The following is a 27,021-nucleotide window of genomic DNA, read 5'->3' as shown; positions in this document are numbered from 1 at the left end:
AAAATGGTGTACATACCTTATCCCGTATTGTATTTACATATTTCTGCTACGAATTAGTACAGTACAAGCAAAACTGAGAATGAACGGAAAATAAATCACTGTACACATGATTCATTTATTTTTTCCAACAGTCAAGGAGAGTTTTCTGCACATATTGCTGCTTAGCTGCTCAATTTTCCACAAACACTTTAGTCTTGAGAAAACACATCAAACATAGCAGAATCATTGCACCAAAGGGCAAACTGCTGTAGTTCATTTAAACCCTTGACAGCATCTTCATTAGTCTTTAATCTGCACTCTTCTTCCACCTCAATGTCTTCTTCCTTTTCTTCTTCTTCTTCCTCTGCTGCTTCTGTTTCTGCCTCTTGTTCTTCTTTCTGATTTTCCGTAAAATTCTGAAATTAAGCCATCTATATCCATTGTCTTTTTTGGTTTGCACATCACTGTCTATCTTTACGTAGTTCTTGGCATTGTAATTGAAAGCACCTTCCTTAAAGTTGTTTTGTCATTCTAGTTGTTCATCCTCATTTTCCTCATTATCAATAACTTTTCTTGTTGGAAACCCTGCTTCTTTGGAACACTTTGTCACTGTTTCTAGTGACAACTTATTTATACTTTGGCTTATCCACAATGCTGCTTCTAGCACAGGGATGGTTTCAGCTAGTTCAGAGGCGGATGGCGTAGAATTCATGTTGGCGAGCAAAGATCACATTAACAGTTTACAATAATGCATTTTAACATTCTGAATGGTTGTTGAGTGGTTGGTTGAGTGTTTAGAGGGAACGTAGCGAGTTGTATGTTGGAAAGTTCAATGTGGGGGTCACATGTTGCATTATCAAAGAAGAAAAAAAAGCAAAACAAGCCTGTTTTACATTTTTATTCTTCCATTAAATGCCATTAACCATTCTTCCATGATCTGTGACATCATCCACGCCTTTTTGTTGAATCTCCAATCAACGTGTAGGTTCCTTAGGTTAGTGTTTTTGAAGCATCATGGCTTAGCAGCCGTACTGATCACTAAGAGTTTCTCCATTTTACCTGACATAAAACCATATTAAAAACAGTCAGTTTTTCCTTGGACAGTTTTCCTCCCGAACACTTCTCGCCTTTCAAACACAATGATTTATTCAGTAACGCGCAGAAAAATAATCATGTCGCAGTTTGCTATGTTTTCAGATTTGTATACTTAGATTATGGAAGGTACTTTAGAAATCCATTCAGCGATGGGTGTCAGTTGATTCACCACAAAGATCGTTAACAAGTATCTGATGTCTTTTGCAGAAACTCTCCAACCATTCATTAGATGCTTTGAATTTAACCTTACCTAGTTATTCAGCCACCTTTTCTAGCATATTCCTGTAACATAGGACCCAAAATGCAATGATTTTTTGCCCTGACATTAACAAACCACTCCCATTAATGTCTTGATTTTCAGTTTTCTTACATTCTCTCTTCATTTTTCCATTAGCACAGATTTCCCACCGTTTCAACACTTCAAAATTTCAATTTTCTTCTTTAAAATGTCGTACACTTGAGTTTTACCTATGTTGAACATCTTCATGATCTGTATTACACTCAATTTATCTCATTCGCTAACATGAATCACTTGTACTCTCGTGTTAAGATCAAGCACAACTCTTGCTTTCGAAGTCATAATGACTATTGCCGGACTATCTCAATAATGTAAGTTTAGAAGTGCTCGGTCAAAAGCTGAATTCTAAGCTGATTGACAAGGGCTAAGATAAAGACAGCTATTTGTTGACTGACAGCTTATTAAAGCAAAAACCGAGAAAGCCTTGGACGAAAGTAAGCAGGCAATTAGCTTAGCCATACACTTTAACGTGTGAGTTGGAGAATGAAAGAATGAAGACCTATTTCTCTATTCTTTATTAGCTACAGAATCAACTGTTACAGCAGACAAGGTAGACTTTCACAGGGTGCCTGAAAATTTTTTAAACACTGCATTCTGGAATTTGGAAATTTTCTGTAAACCTCGACAGAGGTTTAAACACTATCGAGTTAAAGAATTCATAATGCTAAATATCCGTTGTCCGCGTAACACATTTTCCATTTAATGAAGGGAATGTAGCACGTTTTCACCCCTTAATTCACGGGACCGTCAAATATTTCTGTTTAAGACAAGTTTCCATTTAATCAGAGGTCTGTTGAAGGAAGGTTTTACTGTACTTGTAAAATGTCTGAATATATTTTGGTCTAAATGGATCAGAAGCTACTGTAAACATATTCAGGAAGTGAAAGGGAAATCTGAGGAATCGAGTAAGCTCTAGAAATTGGTAGCAGAACATGCTGGAGAGGACTGGCAGTGTGAGACATTTGAGGCATTGGCACAGTGAAACATACAGTCCAGCCTAGTCAGTTGTAGATGACAAAGCAGTCGCTGAGGAACTCTTGAAGACCATCTTTGACCACCAGCAGCTCTTGGAGGATGACCAGCCCGAGTGGAGCAGGCTCATTGGGGGTCCAAGTTAGACAGGATTTGACAAGCTATCACAAAAATCACATTTGATGAATATTGTTGTTACATGTAATTTAGACTAGTTCATTTCTGTTCAAGTTTAAGAACTTCATATTAAATCCATATTGAACCGAGAATATAATGGGAACAAAATAGTGGGGTCCATCTATTCAATACAACACAAAGTTATAAGATGAATTACAACATTTTATTAATTAATGAGACTGATTTTGATGCGTGTATGCATCATCTTCAGCCATAAACTTGAAAACAGACAATAACAACTTAAGGTTACAAAAACAATGTGTAATAAATATTTACACTAATCTTATGGATAATTGGTAGAAATTGATATGATTTAAAACTTGAGCCGGGAACAATAAGTTATAACACTAGCTTAAAAGTTCTCTTTTTCTGACAATATAGCACCATTCCCTTTTTTAATAAGTAAGGTCTTATATGAAGTGAAAGTCCTCTTGATGAAAGTTCACAGAGTCTTGAAATGTAGGATAAAAATGTTGGAGCTTCAGTGAAAAAAATATTTTTAAAGCACTGATTGAAATACTGGTCATTAAAATTGTGTGTGATGCTCTTTCTTAAAATAAATTAATGTATTTTAAAAAGACGTAACAAGTTTTAAATCTGGAAAGAACGTGAAATTCTTCAAGCTCTGTTTTTCATGGTAAAATGCAGGTCTTCTCTAACTAAAAATAACCCTTAACAAAGCTATGGCGTGAGTTGGTCTACTGTGGATTTATAATTTTATATTTTTTAATGTGAAAATGAGGCGGACACCGTATTTGCCCCAGGGTGCTAGAAGGTGTTCTCAGTTCAAGGTAGGACCTCTGGTGGTGTGTGTGACATGTGTAGTCAAGAGTTAGGGAGGTGTCAGAATCAGGCCTCAAACTCGGATCCGTAACACCTCTCATACCTGGCAGTGGTGTGCTGCCTTCTCGTCCAGATAATACAGATGAGGTGTTGCTCCTTCCACAGTATCTCTGCAGACACAACTCCAAGACAGTGCTGGCGTCCATAGGATGATTTTCAATTAGTTCAATCATATCTCAACCCATCTCCCTTTCTTCCAATGTTATTTCACCGGAAGAAGAGAAACCTTCTTCACAGAAATAAAGTAATGCATACTCTAGAACATTAGCCTGATTCATGACTGCTTTCTCAAAGGAACATGTGTTAACTGCCTGGCACAGATAGCTCAAGATAACATGCTTGCTTCAGCTGGTCACCAGGGCTGTCCATGTCTAGCTATATGCTAACGCATGCAATCTGACTATATATTTTCATATAGATTTCAGGATCTAGCAGCTCGAAATGGCAGCTAAATTTTTGTGCATTGCTTTCTTATGGTCCTCTCATACTCTCTGCGAAATTGCATTGTTGGTTTCAATATGACTATCGATAGTTCCCTTGTTAGAAAAGGGTATGGCTGAGGTCATCTGAGCCAGAGTTTACATCATTAATGACTGTTATCCCTTCCAGCATTCAGCCTGCAAGCCTCTATGAATTAATTGTCTCCACAATCCTCTACTTTCAACTAGCTGAGCACCCACATTTAGTTTCACACATCTCTTCATTAAATAATTTAAAACCTAATCCAGCCACTGTCAGTTTGTCCTGCCTCTACTTCACTTACGCTTCATGGCCAAGTCCACTGTTCATCTAGGTAACCTATCCTCCTCCATATGCCTAAGATGTAAAGGAGAGGGCATATAAGACTCTAGTAAGACCCAACTAGAGAATGGTTCCAGTATATGGGACCCTCACCAGGATTACTTGATTTGGAGAACTCGAAAAAATCCCAAGGAAAGCAGCTTGATTTTTTCTGGGTGATTTCCAATAGAAGAGTAGCATTACGAAAATGTTGCAAAGTTTAGGCTGGGAAGACTTCTGTGAAAGAAGATGAACTGCTCGACTAAGTGGTATGTTCTGAGCTGTCAGTGGAGAGATAGCATGGAATGACATTAGTAGACAAATAAGTTTGAGTGGTCAAGTAGTGAATGTTCAAGAATAACTCAAATATATTTAAGTGGTCCGCCTATTCAATACCTACATAATTTATTACATCTAGTACATGTTTCATCCCCTAAGGGCTGGGCTGAGTATTTGAAGATGCTCAAATACATCAACCTCATGTCTGTAGATTTTAATGGCACGTAAAAGTACTCCTGCAGAACTAAATTCCGGCACCTCAGCATCTCCGAAAACTGTAAAAGAGTAGTTAGTAGGACGTAATACAAATAACATTAATAACATCCCCTAAGGGACATCATCAGCTAGAATAAATTACAATAATAAATCAGAATACCAAAATGATATTATTAGATTGGAAAGACAAAAATAAAACACTTTTATATGCAAGGACATTTAAAATAAATTATTAGCAAACTTTGTTAAAGTTGCAAGTTGTATAGTCAAAAAAAATTGGTTGAATTGTTCAATAAACACTTGATGATAAAGTTTGTGCGAATTAATTGTATTCATAAAATCGTAATGATCGTTGTTGTGAATAAGAACCTTTGATTTAAAATAATTCTTGATAAAAGATCCTTTTGATCTTTGATAGACATTCCTTAATTTGTATTTAAGATTGACCGCATCAGGATTTCAAGGCAACACGGGGCCGAAGCAGTAAAGTTATTTGTAATACTGAATAATATTCTGTCTGAAATTAAAAGAAAAACTAAGTAAAGAGAGAGGGAAGATGAATTAATATAATATATGATTTAAATTGTGTTACTTACTTCCTTGTTATTGGCCCTGATGCGTGGAAAAGGACTCTCTTCTGCTGAGGTAAGTGTCTATCTGAATTCAAAACAAGTACCAGTAGTTGCTACGTTGAGCAGGGAGTGTGGAGGGGAAGTGGAAGGGCATGTTCTGGGCGGAGGAATGACCTGATAGTCACCCGAGCATGTGACACATTAAAGTTTGATGTTCCTTTCTAACTTTAGCTTTAATCAATTCCTTATACAAGATGTTATTTCTCAGAAAGATCGTTCATATTACCCTTTCGATTGTTCCTCTGGTCCAGATAAATGTAAATTTCCCCGTATATGTTCAATAAATGGCCTTTATTTATAGTTTTCAAGATTTTAAGGTCATTTTCTATGTTTGTAAACATGTGATTGAAGTCTGTCATGTGATCACCCATGGCCAAGTGTCTGTTGTATTTCTTGGCCCTGGCATTATCTTGTAACAAAGTTCCTTCCAGTTTGTCCGATATATGTACTTAAACAGTTCGTACATTTCAATTTGTATACACCCAAATTTTGGAATTTATTATTATTATTAACAATATGGATGTTATAAAATAATTTTGAGTTTGTGTTGTTGGTCCTAAAAGCGTTTCTTAAATTATGTCTCTTGAATAACTTCGTTGTCCTATATACAGGGTGCGCACAAATGATTGGAGCGGTTTCAAAAATTTCCTGTTTGTTTATTATTTGTTGTAACATTACAAAATTATATAAACCCCTCCCCCATGGCACTACAGCCCTTGAAGGGCCTTGGCCTACCAAGCGACTGCTGCTCAGCCCGAAGGCCTGCAGATTATGAGGTGTCGTGTGGTCAGCACGACGAATCCTCTCGGCCGTTATTCTTGGCTTTCTAGACCGGGGCTGCTATCTCACCGTCAGATAGCTCCTCAATTCTAATCACGTAGGCTGAGTGGACCTCGAACCAGCCCTCAGGTCCAGGTAAAAATCCCCGACCTGGCCGGGAATCGAAGCCAGGGCCTCCGGGTAAGAGGCAGGCACGCTACCCCTACACCACGGGGCCGGCACAAAATTATATAGACAGACAGAAAAACTCACAAAGTTCTTTTAGGAGCCTACAAGTGCTCGATATATGCTCCATGAGTGACTCTACACATATCAACTCTATAGTCAAGTTCGTCCCACACCCGATGTAACATGTCGCTGTCAATTTGACCAAAGGCGTTGATGATGCGGGCCCGCGGTTCTGTTAGATCAGCCAGTAATGGTGGCATAAAAACTGCGTCTTTCACATAACCCCATACGAAGAAGTCGCAAGGGGTTATTTATTCGTGTCAGTAGCACAATATAGATAACAGATTGCAAATTAGATAAAATATATGAAATTACAATATTACATAAAATTAAACAGTTCCTCCAATTTTAAGCGTTCTGGATGAAAAGGGATCTTCTGATACCAGAGTAGAAATCTGATCTTCCTTGCATCTGCATTAGCAGGGGATGAGAAGTGCATAAAACTGTTCCTGGACTTCAATCGAGTTGGTGGTAGTTTGTGTCCATGTAGGGGGTGGGCTGAGCTGGTAGAAGCCCTTGCACATTTGCAGCTACTTTGCATCGGATCTCAGGAGGGGCTATTCCTGCAAGGGAGTACAGTTTATCGCAGATTAATTGGAATGAAATTCCAGAACAACATACAGTTTTTCACTGTTAGTCACCATCTTTGCAACTGTTGAAGTAGAGGACTACTTTACTGTTATTATATGTGAATACGGCCAATTTCTTATTCTCTTCTTTTCGTTTTTACTAAAATAGTCACAGATTTATTTGTTATTTTATTTATAATCCTGTTTACAAATTCTTTATTATAGCCATTATATGCTATATAGGTTTTTTAAAATTTTAGATCTGTAGCTGAAAGAGGAGTATTCAATGTTCTGTAAATCATACTAAAGAAACCGGCTCTCTTATGAGCTCCTGGGTGCATAGAATCATTTTTAATCACGTTAATAGTCTGCGGTCTGCGTTGGTTTCCTTAAAATATTAAATAGGTTTTTATTATTTCTAGTAACTTGCAAGTTTAAATAATTTAAGGTGTTATCTACTTGAGTTAACTAATGAAAAAGGTTCCACCTGATCGATACTTTCCTTTTTTATTATTTAGCCTTTGGCTAAATTTTTATCATTAAAACTTACAGTACATGTTTCGATTGCTTAGCAATCATCATCAGCTGTTTCACATAATGCTTAGGTAAAAAATAGCATAAAACAATTCCATAATTAAGATTAAAAATTATGTTAGTAAGGAACAATTAGGCCTAGGGGGAGAGGGGGAGGAAATACATGAAGGCTGGGGTTGGGGGAGCAGTTGTTAGTTATAGTTTAAAAACTTATACAAATTAAAAAACTATTTTTTGAATTAAAAAGTCTTTGGTTTCATTCTATGTCACTGCACTGGTTATTTATTAAATTCTACGGTTTTTAGCATGATGCTCTTGCAAACTTGTCTTGGTTGTATAATGTTCCTTCTTTTGCTAGACCTTTCTTGTTTGTACCTCGTTACTCTCCGGTGGAGAAGATTATGTTTATTGTTGGTCGAATTATTCAGGTTTCGTTAAGTTGGATAGTTTGGAGTACGACCTGTAACCGGCAGAAAAAATGCGCCTGTTAATTAAAAATTACCTGGGGGTGTGTTGTTAGCATTTTAAATAAATTGTAACTGTAAAAAAAAATTTCAGTCATAGCAGGGTCAATGAGAACTGTTACGGAGATATCCGTGGTAGTTAGAGGTGAAAGAAGGTGCGGGCGGGAATAGGTCTCAACTACAAAATTAAAGTTAATTTAAAACTTGAACAAAGGTTATATTTTCTTTTCAAAATCAACAATTAACAGAGTATAACAGGTACCAGGTAGCAGATCAACAAATTAACAAATTACAGTTCGTTACAAGATTTGGGCTTCGAGCCCCAAGTTTAATTCCTGAGCTCTCAGCTCACAACCACAATTGCTAAAGGGTAGAAAACCCCTAAGTACGAAGAGCACTTGCTCCTAATTACAATGTTAAGAAAAAGAGCAGACCTGCTCTCAATTTTACAAGCCTATCAAAGGCTACAATAAACTTCATTTCTATCTGCCCTTAAGGCACACAAAGAAACAGGGGTAACTAGTACCCAATCTACTGGGCCTTCGCAGGAAGGAAAACAAAACGGGTTGAGTAAATGGCCCAAAATACAAAATCAATGGAGGCGATAACTTGCACTCCTACACCAAGTTTTTGTCTAAAACCTATGTGGCGCTAGGCCGATCATACAGGGGCTAATCCCAAGCTAGGGCGGTGACACGTATGAGAAAACTTTACTACATGAAAGAATGAAGAATGGTTATGAAAACGTAGTCACCTCCTTTTCAAAAATGAAGGGGAGTTCGAGAGGGTGAAGCACTCTCCATCCCCGCTTTACATATTTATAATTTATAGATTTTACATAGACAGAAAAGAATTTACATTTTAAAAAGGTAGGTTACATACTAAAGGTTTCGAACCCTCCCCGAGAGTTAAACTGCTGAGCTAGCAAGAAATGAAAATGTTAACAGGCCATTACCTTGTAGAAGAACTGCTGCTTGAAGAAAGAGGCGCTTCCCGCCCCCTGCTACGTATTCACACGGTAAGAGAGATGTTACTGAAGTGGCACCGAGACAAGAAAATCAGCAGTTTATATACCCTCGTGGAACATTCGAGACCTTTCAGGAATGAGTAGACACACCCTTTCGTTTTTATTGGATAACAGCAAAAACTAATACACAAGACGAGGAAGAAACACCTTATTAGTGGAAAATTAATTACGTAAATTCCCGATTGGTTACATTCAAAACGGGCAGAAAGAAAGGGTTAATATTGCCAACCCACAAACCACAGAACAAAATTTAGTAAAAATAAAACTTAGGAATACAATATTTCTTCAAGAAAGTTCATTCCATTGCACCAGAGTGTGTTACCATAGTTTTGGGTAGCGACATCTGTTAGAGATTGTCCACACCTCTTAATCGTTGGAAAACAAAAGGCAAATAAAAAACACTCAGTGACATCTTCTGAATAACCGTGGAATTAGTTCAGTAATTAAAGTTCCAAGTTTCTCCAGTAGAGAAGTTTCCATTGGCGCAATATTTGAATTAGCGGCGTGGAGGTGTACCGCCCGGTACAAGAACAATGAAGGTAGGTTTCAAATTTCAGGAATTTACAAGTTAACATGTAATCAGTGCCAGGCCACATATATCAGGCAATCCGGGCGCAACTTCGCAATAAGATACCAAGAACATGTTAATGCTGAAAAACACAGAAGTTTTTCCGCAATGGGTGAACATGTGAAAGAGACAGGCCACAAATTCACAAATATCAATCAGGACCTTGCAATCATCAATAGACTAAATAAAAGAAGACTAATGAATAGTTTGGAAAGTATACATATATTTCTAGATAAGTTGCTTAATAAGGATAAAAATTTAAATGAAACGAACGAACAAAGAAATCCCTTGTTTGAACATGTATTGAGATACATGGAATTATTAGGAGGCAATCAAATACACCCAATAAAGGTAGGAAGCAACTACAAAGCAGCTACGTCACAACTAGAAGCCACCCCCCTGCACATAACAACAAATGATGACACGCCTTCACTTCCCCTTCTCCTTCCCTCTCCAAACCAAGCTAGCACAACGTCCTCATCACACCGCTACTACACAAGGTCGAGGACGACAGAGATAGATACAAACTCGTAAACATCGGAATAAGAACAATTTGGACAGGGGTAAGTTTAAAAGTTTTTACAGTACAAACAACTCCTTTAGACAACACATCCCCAGATATTCTCAATTAACAAACGCATCCTTTCTGCTAGTTACAGGTCGTACACCAATCATCCGAACTTAACGATTTCCGAATAGAATTTGTATAACCGAACAATTGGATAGGGGTAAGTTTTAAAATTTTTTACAGTTACAATTTATTTAAAATGCTAACAACACATCCCCAGGTAATTTTTAATTAACAGACGCATTTTTTTGCCGGTTACAGGTCGTACTCCAAACTATCCAACTTAACGAAATCTGAATAATTCGACCAACAATAAACATAATCTTCTCCACCGGACAGTAACGAGTTACAAACAAGAAAGGTTCAGCAAAAGAAGGAACATTATACAACCAAGACAAGTTTGCAGGAGCATCGTGCTAAAAACCGTCGAATTTAATAAATAACCAGTGCAGTGACATAGAATGAAACCAAAGACTTTTTAATTCAAAAAATAGTTTTTTAATTTATATAAGTTTTTAATCTATAACTGACAACTGCCCCCCCCCCCCCCTTTCACATATTCCCCCCTCCCCAACACCTAATTGTTCCTTACTAACATAACTTTTAATCTTAATTATGGAATTGTTTTATGCTATTTTTTACCTAAGCATTATATGAAACAGCTGATGATGATTGCTAAGCAATCGAAACATGTACTGTAAGTTTTAATGACAAAAAGTAGCCGAAGGCTAAATAAAAAAAAAATTAAAAAAGGAAAGTATCGATCAGGTGGAACCTTTTTCACTAGTTAACTTGATTACAATATCGATACGGAATGAAGTGGATAGTATGTAATCTACTTGAGTATCGAGTGGGAACGTAACATATGGATCCAGAGAGTTAAGATGGTTTAAAAAAGTTTGACCGGTAGTTATTCTTTCATCTGATATTACAAAGGTGTCATCTAGAAATCATATATTATTTCATCTTCCATCTCCCTTTACATGTAGTTTTTCTTTTAATTTCAGATAGAAAATTATTCACTTCTACAGTTCAACAAGTAACTTTACTGATTCAGCCCGGTGTTGACTTGAAATCCTGAAGCGTTCAATCTTAAATACAAATTAAGGAATGTTTATCAAAGATCTTGCATTCTCTGTGGCTCAGGCAGCAGCGCGCCGGCCTCTCACCGCTGGGTTACGTGGTTCAAATCCCGGTCACTCCATGTGAGATTTGTGCTGGACAAAGTGGAGGCGGGACAGGTTTTTCTCCAGGTACTCTGATTTTCCCCGTCATCTTTCATTCCAGCAACACTCTCCAGTATACTTTGTTGCAAGACAGCCTCTGCATGAGAGGAAGTATTTCATAAAATAAATAAAATTCATTTCATCTGTCAGTCATTAATCATTGCCCCAGATGAGTGTGACAGGCTTCAACATTACAAACCATTATTCTCGTCATCCGGCAGCCAGCACGATTCCTGTCCTCACCGCTAGATGGAGGTTTCATTTATTTCATTCCTGACCTGGTCAAATGACTGGAAACAGGCTGTGGTTTTTCATTTTCATATCAAAGATCTTAAGGATCTTTTATCAAGAATTATTTTAAATCAAATGTTCTTATTCACAACAACAAACATTACAATTTTATGAATACAACTGTTAATTCCCAAGAGTTTAATGAACAATTCAACCAGTTTTTATTGACTATATGACTTGCAACTTTAACAAATTTGCTAGTAATTTATTTTAAATGTCCTTGCATATAAAAGTGTTTTTAATTTGTCTTTCCAATCTAATAATGCAATTTTTGTATTCTGATATTGTAATTAATTCTAGTTGATGACATCTCTTAGGGGACGAAACATGTACTAGATGTAATAAATTATGTTTGTACTGAATAGGCGGACCACTTAAATATAAGATTTGAGTTATTATTGAATATTCGCTACTTGATTTTATAGTCAAAACAGGTTTTTATCTAAAATGAAGCTGTTAAAGCTTGTTACATGTAATAAGTTTGCGTGGTGCTTTTAAAAGTAGGAAAGATCACAACATGAAGATAAAGTCGAAATTCAAGAGGACAAATTTGGGTGAATATTCATGTATAGCAAGAGGAATTAGGGATTGGAATAATATACACAGGAGATGTTCAGTAAATTTCCAAATTCTTCGCAATTATTTGAGAAAAAACTCTGTAAACAACAGATAGAGAATCTGCCACCTGGGTGACTGCCCTAAATGCAGATCAGTATTGATTGGTTAGTTGATTGATTGATTGATTGATTGATTTGTTTATTTATTTATTTATTTATTTATTTATTTATTTATTTATTTATTTATTTATTTATTTATCACTAAAGCAGGTTTTTGTATACATCTTTGTCCATCAAATTCGTTCCTAACTTGGCCTTTATCGTCTAATTCAGGATGCTCTCCTGACCTGTTTGTACCAGCAATCATTCTTGCTACTTTCATGTCTATTACTTTCAACTTATGAATAACATATCCTTGAATCCATCCAGCTTTCACTCTTGTACGGCAAAGACAATCTGAAAACAGACTGATGAAAATATACCATAGTCCCATCCAAGAGAGTTCTTTCTTACAAAATCCCATTAATCACAACTGCAAGCTCACTGCATTGGTTTCACTACACTTTCATTCAGTTTCACTTAGTATACTACCATCTTACACATCCTAATACTTGAACACCTGTTTGCTTACTTGGTTTAATTTTGATTTTAGTTTCCTCAGATGTATTCAGTGATGCTTGATTCCTTTCTGATAAATGCTGTCCAGTTATTCTGTACTGAAGACCCAGTAAATATGACTTTTAAAGCTGATTTTTTCATTGATTTGTATGTAGCAAATTTTCTGAGTAATGCATTGTTACATACTCTATCCAGTATGTGTTATAAGATGATGTTTTGCAGCCCCAAGCTTCGCCGAGTGCTGCGGAGAGCATTGCATGTGGCAAAGAAAACATTTAACCAAGAGAAAGGTCTTCTTCTGGAGTTAACAAATTATGTAGCAGAATCTCTGGCCGACACTTACCCTGAGATTGGAGCAAGACTTAAACAGGTACATGAGCTGCATTTTTAGTTTCTGTTGAACTGTTTGTACAGGATTTGTATCATTAGGGAGGAGGGAGAACATGAAGTTACCATCTACCCTCTAAGTCAAAAATAAAACATTTTCATGAATTGAACTGTGGGATGAAGTTAGATGGTATCATTGGCAATAAATTATCATGGTCTAATTGTGCGTTGACCATAACTTGTTTAGTTATTTACCAGTAAGTAGTATCTCTTGGTATGGAGTGTTACCTCCTCTGTTGCTCACACGGCATGCATTGCATCTTGGCATGGACTTGTAAATGTATCTGATCGTGTTCTGAAATAATTCATCCTGTGCAGCATAAATCATCACACGCAGTTCCTGTTTGTTTCACACTAATGGTGTGTTGTTGATCGTGTGTCCCATCTCATCCAGCATAATCTCAGAGAGAGATGAAGGAATGGCGTCTTCAACTTGAAGATGGATTCTCTATATGACAGCGGTGTGTGGTTCAACCTAATCCTGTTGGAAAATTGCATCCAGCAGAGAGTTCAAGAAAGGTGGGGTAATGACCTTGTTGGCATATCGCTGGGCAATTAAATTGCCTGTGATTAATACTAGATGTAGTATGGTGTTGTAGACAAATGTATCCTACTCCATGACATCGGACCTTCTAGTGGTGCGACACTTGACAAGAAACGACCAGTCTTGGCAGTGGGCAGTTTGTCTCCATACATGGATTTGCTGGTTATCTCCACCAAGATAGAAGTAGGACTCGTCACTGAAGACAACTCGCGACCACTCCAGGACTCAGTGTGTGTCTAAGCCTCCTTAGCACAACACCATTCCAGTCTTTGTCAATGATGATACAGTGTTAACACATTAATGATGGGCTACGTTAATTAACGTTGTTTCATATTGGTGTGCGGGCGACCGGCTATGTAAATTAACGTTTCCTCACATTGCTTCATTCTTGTGTGATTTTATCCTCTCTGCCGTTTATTAATCGAAATATTTTGTGTTGTTTACAAACTAAAGTCTTTGTTGATCAGAATGTAGATAGGTATTTTTTTTCCTTGACTATGCTTTTGGCACAGGAAGTGTTGTTTCATAACACTCAGTACCCCGCGACCGAGTGTATTGTCAGGTGTCAGCATGGTGCGCCGGAGCAAAGACAGCTTGAACGATGATATAATATTTGAAGTATTGCTTGGTGATAGTTTATCTGATGTCCCTATTGATTGCAAAAATGTACGTATTAGTGATTGTGAAGATGTGTGTCGCATGATATTATCCTCATTTTTCCATATTGAAATTAAAGCAATTGCTTGTAAAGTATTGAATAGGTGGAAATCAAACTTTTATTGTTCTACTGTAAGATGTGTGTCCGTCAACATCAAAATATACGCGCGGAAGTGAAAGTGCAACATTCAGTTCAGACGAGTCTGTCGATGGTGACAATAATACGAGTGAAGATGCCAGTGATAATGAGGTTGATGGATGGACAAATAAGGATGAAAACAGAGTCCTAGAACCATTTATATATTTTACAGGCCTCACTTATATGGCCAGTAATTCCGCCAATATCCCGGCGGTAGTAGATCGTTCCCTAGGCAGTGACTTGCTTTAGCTTCTTGTGAAACACTCAAATCTCTATTATGAACAAAATTCTGGGAGGTATAAAACCTCCCCCAAATCAAAGAAATGGAAAAATATAAATGTGGTGGAAGGAAAAAGTACCCTCAGAAGCCCTGCAGAGTATGCGCTGCACACAAGAAATGCAAAGACACAAGGTACATCTGCTCACTTTGTTAAGTTCCTTTGCACAAGTGCTCTCACCAGGTTTCAATAATTTATTTCATGTCATTTAAAAGTTACATGTATTTATATTTCATCCTACTTCTCAAGCTAGGTGTGCTTCCGTTGCCAGTCCACAGGAAAGAATGGAGTAGCACGCGCCCGGACAACAGTGTGTTAATGAGAGTGGTCATAAAAATCAATGTGAACATAGTCCTTTGTCACGCAGTCATCTGGGAATGATACGAGAAAACACGGGATTAGTTATGGAGGATGCCACGAGTTGCTGGATGTGCAGAAGCTGACTCAATCATAACCTGCCAGAGAATCATTTGATTCTCTCTCATCATGCTTTTTGTTAGTCTTCCAGAATATTCCTGCTTACGGCAAATGTCTTCTTGTACCCACTGGTTCGAACATTGTGCTGCAGTAACATTTAGATGATTACTGTGCTGATCAGTATGTCGAAATTGTCAATTAGCCTCATGGATGCCCATAATGTGGCCCCTTTCGAACTCATCCACCTGAATTTATTAATTTGACCATTTTTACAGTCTCATTTGGTCATATTGACTTTTACCATTAATCTCATTACACTAAAAATCAGGAGTTTAATAGGAGTCTCCTTTGTCAGTACTACTGTATACACAAGGCAGACTCCTACTAAAATTCTGATTTTCAGTATAATGAGACTACTCATTCACCCACTCATACTGCCTGCGAAACTTCTTCTGAGGCACAATCAAGTTCACAGCCACAGCTGATACATGATTGATAGCAGCAAGTCAGCAGCAGCGGACATCCTTATATAGCCAGCAAGCAGCTGAAATACATACACGTTGTGGTGGCAAAGTATGCGAGTTTGGGTGTGAATGATGAAATATGAATCATTGGCATGTACAGCGATTTAGAACTTATCCACCTGGCTTGAATCCATTTTGACCACTCATTCTGGATGCTATTTTTATTTTTGTCTTAGAGTGTAAATAAATAAAATTATAACTTTGTTTGTACACTTGATTGTTACCTCGTACTTTATCTTGAATGTGGTGTAACAAATATTAAAAATCTGCCTGGTTTCTTTTTTTTTTTATTTGTTAGTTACATCGCAAGAAAACAGTTGAACAGTTTCTCAAACCCAGTACTTAAGTCAGATGTGTTCATGCATGTTGTGGAGTGGAACACTCTGGGATGACACAACGCTATGAGGGGTCCTGTTAGAGAGCAGGAGCTCAATACGCCAGGGTGCTGTGTAGTCAACCAAGTCAGTGAGCACAAACTGCGAGAAGTGAGAAACTCAGACTCTGATGCACTTGAAAATGACTAATATAGTAGCTTCAGTAAAGTTAGCCTGTTGTAAAAATGTTACTTCTCTGGGTAGTCATTTTAATTGTGAGGACCCTGACAACGTGCAACAATATACAGTGGTGTAGTATCCTTAAAGAGACAAAACAGGAAGTGTATAATTTTCCCATTAATAATAACTGTACAAACAGCTGGAAACAATGACAAGAGGGTACTTGGAATGAGAAGATAAAGGCTAAGTTAGGAATGAACTCTCTGGATGAAGCTGTATGCATAAATCGGCTTTGGTGGTGGTTTCATGTGAGGCAAATGGAGGAGGATAGGTTACCTAAGAGAATAATGGACTCTGTTATGGAGGGTAAGAGAAGTAGAGGGAGATGAAGTTGACAATGGTTAGACTCAGTTTCTAACAATTTAAAGATAAGAGGTATAGAACTAAACAAGGCCACAGAACTAATTACAAATAGAAGACTGTGGTGGTATTTAGTAAATTCACAGAGGCTTGCAGACTGAACACTGAGGAAGATATATGTAAGTATTTTTTTCCTTCTCCCCCCCCCCCCCCCCCCCCTTCTGCGGGGTGATAATGGAGATATTAATGAATTTAGATTTTTGTTAAAGTCCATCAGCATGAGTATCGCTGATGTGAAAATGTTGTACAAGCTTCACGGTAACTTGGTGGTGATGGCATTCATCATTGTTTTATAAGGTGTAAAGCCTTGTGATCATTAACATGCATGTATCAGAAAGATAATGAAGATGTGTAGTGAAATGAGAAGGAAAAAATTGAAGGAGTTACTGTAAGAATGAGAGAGGAAAGATCATGGACGGGGAGAAAAATTATGGACTACCTGAGCTTTAGATGTTCTAATAGGACATGGTCAGGAAAAGTCAAAATTTCACTGGCAGGTGCTGATAGGAAAAATGCCTGGAGAATGCAGACTTTTTTGGGTCCCTGTGGGTCAACATAACGTTACACTGACTTGTTAATTGAGATGTGCTTTGTTTCTCCAGTGTCACTTATCTAAACTAAGTGGTTTTACTGTTGCAAATGTATACTTCTGATGGTGAACATATACCCAGATGGCAGCTTCTGATCCCAAAACTTGGCCTGCCCTAGTGACAATGAGGGTTGTCAGTTGGTTTTCCTCTGGACAGAAGGGGCACGTGTCATTTAAAAGGCAAATGAGTGCTGTCAAGAGCATGGTTGTCATATTTTGTGTTGATTATTTAAACATGTTAGCATTTAATTTATTCTTAAGACAAAATATAAAAACCTGATTATGAACCACAGCACAAACCAATCTCGCACAATATTTTGTTTCGTGCATAAACTGTGCAGTGGTCGCAGATCTTGGAAGAAAGAAAGAAAAACAGACAAAAGGAATTGGCAAATAAACTTGATAAAGAACTTTCAAATAGCCATAAATGATCGCCATGATCTATTTGTGCTTTCAAATAGGTTTCCCAAAATACCAAATTTAAATTCATATCAAATTAGGCCTATTAAAATATTACTTTTATGCTGCTAATATTAGTGTTTCACTTTCAGTAAAGAAAGGAAGAGTGAAATCACGAACTAGGGACTCGGATGATGATTGTAATAATAATAATAATAATAATAATAATAATAATAATAATAATAATAATAATAATAATAACAACAACAACAACAACATTATAATAATGCCATGCATTTTTCGTCCCTTTTAAATAATTCAGCTTGGCCTGGAGGTTAACACGCTGACTATTTACCCATGGAGCTGGACGTCACAATAGTAGTGATAATAATAAACATCGGAGTATGTAGTTCGGACATAAAATAGCCAACAACCTTAGGTATTTTTAAAAATAAAATGCAATATTTACCTCACCTCTGTTCTATCCTGATTGCTGTCTGTGTTGTGTTTCATAACTGATCATTTCTATGGGGTTTAAAAGACAGTGATATGGAGGGAGTCTCAACTCTTCATGTCTGCATGAGGTTGCGATCTCCTCTACAGAGTACCTATCAATGATATTGCTTGAGTGGATTTCCTGCAACATAACTGCCTTGGTGGGTATAGGTTTTGGCATGGGAATGTTATTGTATTTCATGAACTTAATAATGTCCTTAATATTGCTATTGATGGAAGGAAATTGAATCTGCTGCCTCGAATGATAACTCACATTGTTCATCACGATTATATATTTTCAGTCATGTCGTAGGTTCTCTAGAAGATGGGGCCTAAGCAAGTTTTCGAAAACTTGAGCTGTCATTTCATCATGGCTACCAGCTTTGCAATCTCCAATGATTTTAGCCAACAAAGGCAATTCTCAACCCAGCCCTCACTGCCTCCAGCATGCAATACCATAATAAGTTTGACTTGCGATGTTGGTGCTTTCAGTATGCTTCATCATCTCACCCTTTCCTCACAATGCCATCTAGATAGGTAACTCTGCACCCCTTGAAACACTACTTTGGCAGGCTACTATTCTAGCAGATTCTATTACAGTTTGTTTTTTCCTCAGAATACAGAAACAAAACCCAAGTTTTATTAACTGCTGTTGTACAATAGTTTTTTCTTAATGAAAGCCACACACAATTTTCAAATGTTTTAACAGTTCCTGTATGGTTGGTGATTTACCTTTAGTAAAGAATGTATATACCTCGCCTATCACCAAGTCACAGTAAAAATCATCAATTTTATTAAAAATAACACTATTATTACCACACTTTTCTGAGTTGTAGGACCCCTTTTTAATGATTTTACTAATAGTTTTCCTAAGTTTTAACATTGTAGCTTTCTCCGAAATATAACCCTTGTTCTTCGTAACGTATGCTTTACATACCAGCCGTTGACTTTGCCTACTTAAAATTTTAGTTGCCTTTCTTTTCTTTGCACTGCCGCCACCACCACCACCACCACCACCACCACCACCACCACGGCATTTGCATGCCCTGGCAGATTAAATTCAGGTTCTTCTGATGAGTTAATTTCCAGGTTTGAGTTTTGATTCCCACAGCCTCTACATTATTGGTTGAAACTAAGTGAAAAACAATACACTTTACAAATATTAACTCATCAGGCAAACAAATAATCCAAGACTTTCAAACAGCAAAAATGCACATGTGAATTGTCTGAGCTGAAATAAGAGACTGATGTCTATTTAATAAGAGGTGCATTGGCAACAGAGCTGTAAGGATTTCTGTTGGGGAATGAGACCTTCCGTTTCAAAGCCCACTGCCATCATAAATCACCCTCTGCTGGACCAGCGAGAGCCCGGGTGATCAAACCTTTGCTGAACTGTTTGAATGCCTCTGGGTAAGCATTGCCCATCTCAGCTATAGAAAAACTAACGAGTCAGTGGCAGATTTAATCGCTAATTTACTCTAAATCAAATCACATTTTATTGCTTTGTCGTTGAGTTCTGCTACTTATGATACCACGGATTTCAAAGCTCAGGGGCACATTCATTAAATTCATTAGAAATAATACAAGTTAAGGTAACAGGTGGAGAACAGGGTAAGAAATGGAACACATAATAAGATAAATGTAAATGGCTGGTTGGTGCGAGAATAAGGAGCAACAGAAAGAGGAGACAAGGACAGTCTCTTCAACTTCATACACTGCTGTCTTCATGTTCCTGTCTTTCTCTATATAACTTGATCCAGGATTTGTAAGAAATATATCATCATCAGCCACGTCTTCTCTTCTGTGTAATATGTCAGAAGTATGTTAAAATTTTGGATACTGTACGTATGCACTGCATTATATAGCATGAAGTTCTTTTTACAAGAATGAAGTCATTGCCTTTCTATCAAGGTGAAAGAAGTTCAAACTTTTGTGTACTAGATATTCTACATATTCAGATGAAGTACTGCTCCTTTATTGCTTGTGATCATCAGTCCTTGTTTTTGAAAACTGAGTCACTGTTTGTCACATTTTGGGATTTATATTTATGATAAATTTTAGATGTAGTTATTAACACAAATTACTCAAATTTGGGTACTTTGAAGGAAACAAAGCTAATTAGGCTGTAGGTAAGCCCTCTAAGAGTTATTTTCAAAGTTTGGTTATGTTTTGAACAGTCCTTGTACAGATTCCTGAAAGTGCACATCAGATTGTCAATGTTTCACCTTATTGGGCGTAGGTGTTTTATTCTCTATATGATTCTTGAATAATGGAGATTATTTTAATTTTTTCCAGACACAACTAATTATCAAGCATGAAGAGGAGTTATTCTCATCTGGTGGAAGAGACATTGCAGCCTGGCAGGATGTGGTTGCTATGAATCCTGGTCTTCAGGGGCTTGATATTACAGAATTTCCTGGCTTGTTGATGGGGTACTATGAAGTGGAGGCAGTTTCTCGGTTGAATCCTCCTTTGGTATCTGCTGAGTTGGCATTCAAGTTGTACGACACCTTTGGATTGGGTGAAGAGGTTGTCTGTCAGTTGGCTGCAGCTTTTGGCATGCAGGTGGACACCACTGGCTTTCGACTGTTATTAAGCAGGACGAGAATTCGCAGCAGGGACAGTCATGTCTTAGACATGACCAAAGATCTGAGTGTTATAAATGAGTTAACCTGTGCGGGTGTGATTCCTACTGATGACAGTCTCAAGTATGTGTATCACAAGCAGCCCGATTACGTGTTCCCAAGTGTCAAGTGCCAGGTGTGTGCGATCATCGTGGAAGGACGCTCTGTATTTGAAACAGATCCTGGAACAGTGTGTGGAGTTGTTCTAGATCGGACTAATTTGTATCACGAGTCAGGTGGACAGGCTGGAGACACTGGTCTCATACATCTCAGTGGTGGAACTAAGATGTTAGTAAAGGACATCGTTAATGTGCAAGGCTTCCTTATCCATCAGGGCAGTCTGGAAGGAGACACTGGTATGTACTTCAAGTTACTTTTTTAGGGTAATTGTACTATATACCAGGTTATTTATTAGCAGAGTGAAGGGTATCATAAGGAAGATGTACAAACTGCTTGTACTAACTACAATGTTTACAATAAATATAAATATGCAGAAAAAAATTGGTGACTAGACTGTAGCATAATGAATATCAAACACATCCTCCCAGTAGTGAGCACTGGGTTGGAGAAAGTGTACACTGGAACAGGTGATCTGTAGTCTGTTCCACACCACACTGTTCAGTAGATGGTGTTGATGACTGCTGTATTTCTTCAGAGCAGCCTTGGATTTAGTGACACCTGTGAGAACCTGTTCAATACAATACAATATAATCCACTATTTCATGTGGTTAAAATTTATACATAATACATAAAAGTCATAGGTACATGTTTCACCCTTTTTTTTACAGGCATCATCAGCCTATATCAATCTTAAAAATTAATGGATATGAAATCTTTCTAATCTTATAAACTATAGAGTAAAATGTTGGACAATGATTTCATAAAATATTATACTATAACATCTAAAATAACAATATTGCACAGAAAGTATGTTAAAAATACTGTGAATTAACAGTTTTTGAAGATTAAAACGTGGTTAATCTTGAATATTTGAGTGTTTAAAACCAAAATTGATCCTCTTCTTATACATCATTAAGACTGTGATGGCCTTGAGTGTAAGCACAATCATCAAAGGGGGATGTTTGTTCCATTCCCATAGCATGAGTTCAAGATGAGTAAAATCACTGTCAGTTATTTAAAACAGAAGTGTGAACGTATCAAATATGTTAAAATATGTACGGTTGATATATCTGAAAGTCGAAAAAAAAGAAAATGGGACGACTTGTGGAGACGTTGCTAATGATAAAATGTTGTGTCAAAGCTAGCTGATGTCAGTAATTATGTTGGTGCGGTAATGATGTATAAGAAGAGGATCCGTTTTGGTTTTAAACGCTCAAATATTCATGATTTACCACATTTCAAAAACTGTTAATTCACAGTATTTTTAACATACTTTCTGTGCAATATCGTTATTTTAGATGTTATAGTATAATATTTTATGAAATCATTGTCCAGCATATTACTCTATAGTTTATAAGATTAGAAAGATTCCATATCCATTAATTTTTAAGATTGATATAGGCTGATGATGCCTGTAAAAAAAAGGGTGAAACATGTACCTATGACTTTTATGTATTATGTATAAATTTTAACCACATGAAATAGTGGATTATATTGTATTGTACTGAACAGGTGGATCTATAAATATTATAATAATATTTGAGATATACGTCAACTTCAATACGGAACCAAAATGAGAATAGTTACTTGTAACCTGTGAGAACCCCGTTTAGTGTCCACCAAGTGTGACCAACCTACAAAAATGAATTAAGTGGCACGCACCAAGTATTAAGTAATGCTGTATTGAGAAATATATGCAAGTGCATATTTTTAATAATAAAACTTGGTAATTACATGTTTTATGTTAACACATTGAGTTGCATGTAACTATTCTCATGTTTAGACCCGTATTGAAACTTGCTGTAATTTGCATACGATTTTTATTTTTGTTTTCCACCTATTCAATACATAATTGTTTTTTGTCGCTAGAAAATAATTTTACTACAATATTACATTAACAGGGAGTCGAGCGATACATGTCCCTGTTAATGTAATATTGTAGTAAAGTGATTTTCTAGCGACAAAAAACAATTATGTATTGAATAGGTGGAAAACAAAAATAAAAATCGTATGCAAATAACACATTGAGTGCTGAGCCAATTGTAGCATGGTGCCAAGGCAATTGTACGTGTTGTACGCTGTTTATATAATCTCAGGATATATTTGAGGCGTCTAGTATCAAAACCTGCCAAGTCACAAAATCTACGAAAATGAGTTAAGGTTATTAACGTGAAGTAGAAGTATAGTACTATCAGGTGAAACAAGAATGTGCTTTGAAATCGTCCATGTCTTCAAGTTACAGAGCACTGAAGAATGGGCCAAGTCATATAGGCAGTGAATTCAAAACCGGCCATGTCATGTTACACCATTATTCTCTGGAATCTTGTGTTGTTATATTATGCAACAATGTGATAATATCAGTAGGCAAAATCATTCCTTATATTATACAGTGTATTCTTTGAAGTCATAATATTTCGTATTTTGTTCTATTGCAACACTGATTTATGTATTCGCAGGCTTCTAACGTCATTTGCGCAAAAACAATTCTATTTCCTGTGTGTCGTATTTTGTCATTATTGTGTAGTATAACGTGTATATTTTTCTGAGTGGTGAACTGAAAAATTTATTTTCATATCTTGTCCTACATAATGGAAACATCAACAGATGAAACTCCCCAGATCAAGTGCAAGAAAGAGAACAAGAGATACATCACATTGGAAATCACAACAACGAAAGCGAGAGTGGCAAGAATAGTATTTCATTTTATTATACTACAGATTATCAAAGTTTCTCGCACAAAATTCTGTTCGTGTAAAAGGTGAGGTATTTTACAATAATGATCTTGGGAAGTACCGAAGTCTGTGTAAAAGAGGAAAATCGCTGGGTCAAATGACACCTCACACAGTGATCAAAGGCATTACTCTCCTGTATCTAAAACAAAAGACATAAAAAATCCCTTGCAGAACTACTTTGGCCTAACATGGCAAGATCATCCATCACTGCAGTTTTATAAAACTATAATATTAGCAAGTGAAACAGCTTTCACTGGTCATGAGAGTTCCAACACCGTCTCTGAAGTCTGCATCAGTAGTCCACGTGAAGTGCCTGACATTGTATTATAAATAAGAGCAAACTGAAGGCTTAAAACAAGAATATTACTTGGTATGTGTGACCAGTACACATCTTAATGATGATTATATTAATATAAGTGACTATTATTGCTGATCATTTTCTTTTACTGTGTTCAAGATCTAAGTGAACTACAAACTTTTAGCGAGAGAAATCCTATTTTGTATTCTCCTTAGGTTTCTGATCTTCGTCCTATATATATTATTACCCCATGTGTGCTGAAATGCTTTTTTTTTTTTTTAAATTGCAATCATCATCATCATCATCATCATCCTAAACCATCTCCAGTTTCCCGGGTGTGGTATATGAGCCTCCTCCATCTCATCCTGTCCTTGTACCATTCTTCCTCCACCAACTTGTCCCAATCATGACCTCTCAGCATTACATCGCTCAGTAAAGAAAGTAATTACAATGTTAATTTATTTTCATTAAATCGCCTTTTTTCACAAAGGTTTGGATTTTAAATTGAATACAGTTTCAGAAAAAAGCCTAAAATTATACAAAATTGCAACAAAAATGGCCAAGTCAAAATTTATATTAACAAAAAAGATGGGTTCATTATAAGTCAGATTTCTCAAAACAGCAGAACTGAAGTAATTTTCCATTAAGTATATAACTATGATAAAAAATCTTTTGTGGCTGTCATTGCTTTGTCTCTCCAGGTTTTTCATCTATACTGAAAAATATGCCTTCAGTGACTTGGCCGGTTTTGATACTAGACGCCTCATTTATATGATGTACTAAGTAAACTGTCTCATCATACCAAGGTCCTGTGTGACACCATATGGTGTCACATAATATTTTTAAATGTGTTGTATGGAATGTACAACACAGATTTCAAATATGTAAAATTTATATGCTAATTCAAACTAACACAATATTTATGAAAACATACTGAAATGCAGACTAGTACTTACAAGGTGTGTTTTTTAAGTAAGGTCCATTTGAAAATAAGTACACAACGAAAGGTTATTTCAAAAAAGTAATTTTCAGAAAGTACATAGGTACTTCACTCTATTTTTCAACATAGTTGCCAAGTTTGTTTAAACACTTATCATACCTCGTAACCAATTTTAAAATGCCCTCTTCATAGAAACTTGCCGCCTGCTCCGTTAACCAAGAGTTCACTGCCATTTTCACGTCATCGTCGTCATCATTGTAATGGTTGCCACTGAGGTGAAGTTTGAGGTGGAGGAACAGATGGTAATTGCTCGGCGCAAGATCAGGACTGTAGGGTGGGTGGTCTAAAACTTCCCAGCCAAAACTGTCCAATAAATCGTGGGTTTGACCTGCAGTGTGAGGTCTTGCATTGTCATGGAGAAGGACAATTCCCTTTGTCAGCATGCTGCATCTTTTGTTTTGAATCACTCTGCGTAGCTTTCTCAGGGTTTGGCAGTATGCTTCTGCATTGATAGTGGTTCCTCGTTGCATGAAGTTGACCAACAAAACACCGTGCCTATCTCAAAACACCGACGCCATGATTTTGCGCTGGGACAGAGTCTGTTTGGCCTTCACCTTTACAGGCAAGTGTGCGTGTCTCCATTCCATGCTCTGTTGCTTCGGTTCGGGCGTGATATGCGAAACCCATGTTTCGTCTCCAGTTACGATCTGACTCAAGAAGCAGTCACCTTCTTCGTCATAACGAGTCAAGAACTTCTTCGCGCACTCAAATCTTTGGTTTTTGTGGTCCTCTTTTAGGAGTTTCGGGACCCAACGGGAGCGCAGTTTCCTAAACTTTAGGTGTTCAGAAACAATGTTGTACAGCACTGATCTCGACACGTCAGGAAATTCGTTTGAGGGAATTGTTATTGTGAAGCGCCTGTTCTCACGAATCTTCGCTTCAACTGAAGCCACCAAATCATCTGGAATCAAAGAAGGGCGACCGGAGCGGTCCTCATTGTGAACGTTGTCACGGCCATCTTTGAATTGTCGTACCCACTTACGCACTTTGCTTTCATTCATAACAGTATCACCGTACACTCCGCAAATCTGTCGATGAATTTCTGCAGCAGACAGGTTCCTTGCTGACAAAAACCATATCACTGACCGAACCTCACACGCAGCGGGTGAGTTGATAGTCTTAAACATTTTGAAAGCACAGAACAGAACCGTGCAGGTTAATTACAGAGCTGAAACTGAGCACAATTGTTCCCGAGGCATGCTGGTACACGATGCACACGCTCATTGTGGTATGCGCGCAAACTACTAGTGTCTTGGACCTTACTTAAAAGACACGCTTTGTATACTACATTACATATTGTTGTGAACAATTTTCAGATAAATCAGAACAATGGAGTCTCGGCATGATTGACAGACAGTGACTCCCGCATTGCAACATAAGCATTAGACTTTCAACAATTAACTTTCAGTCACTCTTTCTTGTGAAATGATTCAAAGCACTTCAGGCAAAGCAAAGGTGTGTCAGGACAGGTTGTGCAGACAGTTGACACCCTTTTTGCAGCAGAAGCAGCAGCCGTTCTGCCCATGACCTTCCACAGTTGTTGATAGCAGCTTCAACACCGACGTCGAACTTTCCTGCAATATTGAAAGAAAGAAATAATACATCATTTTATAATTAGTAGTAACATCCTTCAGAAGTACAGTAATGTTGCACTTGATAATATTTACCTGGTGCTTTTTTGTCCTTGTGTCTTGTTGGGTTCCCAAGGTAGTGGTTCTCACTCTTCAGAGTACGTTTAACAGGATCGTTAGTTGGACCAATCAGAGTGCTGACCACGTTCCTTCGAAACTCCACAAGAGACAGTTTTCGATGTCCAGTAGCCCCCGTCTTATTGTACAAAAGGAGAGCATTTACAACAGCAGTACCAAAAAGAATGTCATTTACAACTTTGCGGTACCATCTGATGGTTTTCCTTACTGCAGTGTGATACGAAGAAAATATGTCTGCAATATCTATTCCTCCTTTCATTTTATTTATGTTATTATCATTCTTGGTTAACCACATCCCCATGTTTCCCCTTCTTTTTGCCCATAACAATTACATCGTTAGAACGTTTGGTTGACATAATCAGCACGTCCCTCTGATCTCTCCACTTCATCACTGTTAATCCATTTCCATTCTCGATTGCAATGACTTCTCCCTTCTTAAGCTTCACATTTATGTCATCCTTTGGTAAACCTTCCTGATTTTCCTAAGCGTGCCA

The 27,021-nt window shown here is 37.3% G+C and overlaps 1 protein-coding gene across 6 annotated transcripts in view; it reads left to right on the top strand.

The window, feature by feature from the left end:
- The window catches only part of AlaRS-m (alanine--tRNA ligase, mitochondrial), a 202,115-nt gene that overhangs the window by 88,974 nt on the left and 86,120 nt on the right, over positions 1 to 27,021 (top strand). For all 6 annotated transcript variants that reach the window (XR_011018257.1, XM_067147031.2, XM_067147030.2 and 3 more), the window contains 2 exons: positions 12,924 to 13,071; positions 20,340 to 21,024. Coding sequence is in view for 5 of the 6 variants with exons in the window: in XM_067147031.2 (XP_067003132.2) it covers positions 12,924 to 13,071; positions 20,340 to 21,024 (833 nt within the window). In the remaining variant the exon portion in view is untranslated. The remainder of the gene's footprint in view (positions 1 to 12,923; positions 13,072 to 20,339; positions 21,025 to 27,021) is intronic.

This window comes from Anabrus simplex, chromosome 5 (genome assembly GCF_040414725.1).
Source record: "Anabrus simplex isolate iqAnaSimp1 chromosome 5, ASM4041472v1, whole genome shotgun sequence".
Classification (NCBI taxonomy): domain Eukaryota; kingdom Metazoa; phylum Arthropoda; class Insecta; order Orthoptera; family Tettigoniidae; genus Anabrus; species Anabrus simplex.
This window is presented reverse-complemented; position numbering and strand designations above follow the sequence as displayed.